At 38.2% G+C, this 2,176-nt stretch overlaps 1 protein-coding gene across 1 annotated transcript in view; it reads right to left on the reverse strand.

Moving 5' to 3' along the window:
* Nucleotides 1-511: 511 nt before the first annotated feature.
* The window catches only part of rrp12 (ribosomal RNA processing 12 homolog), a gene marked incomplete at its 3' end in the record, with an annotated part of 4,495 nt that continues 2,830 nt past the window's right edge, over nt 512-2,176 (reverse strand). The window contains 6 exon segments of the mRNA XM_014025495.1: nt 512-650; nt 748-864; nt 948-1,053; nt 1,168-1,244; nt 1,372-1,455; nt 1,554-1,783. Of these exon segments, the coding sequence (XP_013880949.1) occupies nt 512-650; nt 748-864; nt 948-1,053; nt 1,168-1,244; nt 1,372-1,455; nt 1,554-1,783 (753 nt within the window).

Raw genomic sequence — 2,176 nt, forward strand, 5'->3', positions numbered from 1 at the left:
CTGTCAGTGGATCAGAAAGCTGGATACAAACTGAAGAGAACAGATCAGACAACTATAAACAAAGTTTTCAGTCACAAAGAAGGATTTCTTTAGGCCAGGTTAAATCACCATGGTAACAGAGACTGAACTCAGTTACTGTCAGTAAGAAGCTCTTTCCTTACCTGGTGAGACTGAAAATATAACAATGTGACAGAAACATTATTTATGCATCATCATAGTTCTGCTGCTGTAAGATTTTATATTGGTTTGATTTCTTTGTATGTATGGATCACTTGGGTTGTTACCGACATCTGGTGAAAATTTCATGTCATTAGCACCTCTAGTAATATACTGTATTTACTGAGAAAAATGGTGACGTGTTCAATACTTATTTTACCAGCTGTAACAAAATGCTCTCTTTTTTTTTGCATAATATGTCCCTTTTTAACAACCTTTAATGTGCCAAACATTCTGCAGGATGGAGGTTTATTTGGTGTGCAAGTCAATTAGATCAACCACCATAGGGCCTTACCTCCTGCCTGTTCCATTTCTTTGACACAGAACTTGGCTGTTGTAACTGCAGCAGGGTGATGTGTTGGAGCATCATCTGTAAACAGGAAGTCACTGCCTCTGAGGATGGAGCAAACACCTTGCTGTGCTGCTTTACGCACCTGAAAAAAAAAAAAAAGAGAGAGCGTTTGACTACTTAGAATTTCCATGAATGCCATTAAGGCGGGCAACACCAGAGGTATACAGGAAGCTACAAACCTTAGGCTTGCTGTGCACAGTGAAGCTGAGCAGGCCATGATAAGCCTGCAGAGTAGATGAATAACTCCAAACTGAAACATCTTGTTTTCTCAACAAAGTGGCAAGGCATGACAGGACCTATAAATGCAACGAAAAATAAAGATCTATCTTTGCAAACATAATTTAAAAAACAACAACAACAAGCAAACAAATCCTCTCACCCATCGAAGTGCTGAAGACGTGTCAGACATGGCCTGCTTAGACATGACATCGATCAGGGCCTTGGAGGTGTCCGAGAACTTGTTCTTCAGCACAGGAGCAGGAACTCTAGGCAATGCCAAACACAGAGAAGTTCAACAGTGTTTCCAGGAGAGARAAAAAAGATATGATGATGTGATCTGAGGGTTCTGCTGAGAGGAAAGAAGGATAAAAACTTTATACCGTTTCATGAYGAGGTTAAGAAGATATGCAACTGCAGCTTGAGACTCTGCAGACTCTACAACTTCCAGGGTGGTCATCTAAAAGAACAAACAATACAAAAACAGATGAAAATTTATTTTTATGACACAAACCTACTAACTAATTTGACATAAATTAAAGAATGTGATAAATTATTACGTAATAGACTTTAAAGGCAACACTCACCAAAGCAGCAAAGTACTCTGTTTCAGTTTCCTTCCCTCCCTGACCACGAATCACCTCAGTAACAGCCGCCAAAACTGCACAAATCTGTGAATCATATCACGCACATAATTTCAGCAACAAGCAAACTTTACATTTTATAATTTTGTCCCATGCTCAAGATGTCCCTTAAATACAGTTTTCACCTCTTTGTGTGCAGCAGAGTTGGACTCCCAGAAGCGCTGCACCTTCCTGAAAGTGAGGTTTGAGCAATCAGACAGGCCACTGAGGAAGGTGCCCGATGTTCTTTCTGAAAACTTCTCATCAGGCTCCTCTTCCATAAAGGCATCTTTACGGTCGCCTGCGGCGTGCTCCAGAGGACCAGCCTGCAGCTCATTGTGAAGCTTGAGAGCATCGACTGTTAGGTCACTCTTTCCTGTGGGGATATATACTTAATGTTGACTTTCCAATAGTTCAAACTTAATTATGATTTTAAAAACAAAAAAGACTGTGGTATTCAGACTGAATACTGTTTGATTCTGCRTTGATTTAAGTGGAATATAAACAAAACAATGACTTGCTGAAAAACTGAAATTTAAAATATTCTACCCTTGACAAAAGGCAGAATAAAATTAAATTAAATTAAATGAAAAATAAAATAAAATCTAAATGAAGTCCTCAAAATACGAGAAGCTAACATTGCATTGTTGACATCATTTAACCATTAAACGTACAAATAAACTTGGCTGTGATCAATACATATGGAGGTAAATTTGTGTTTTTATTATTCAATCAAACAAGAAGCATCTTCAATCAAATAAAATAATTT

This window comes from Austrofundulus limnaeus, unplaced genomic scaffold (assembly GCF_001266775.1).
Source record: "Austrofundulus limnaeus strain Quisiro unplaced genomic scaffold, Austrofundulus_limnaeus-1.0 Scaffold0, whole genome shotgun sequence".
NCBI lineage: Eukaryota > Metazoa > Chordata > Actinopteri > Cyprinodontiformes > Rivulidae > Austrofundulus > Austrofundulus limnaeus.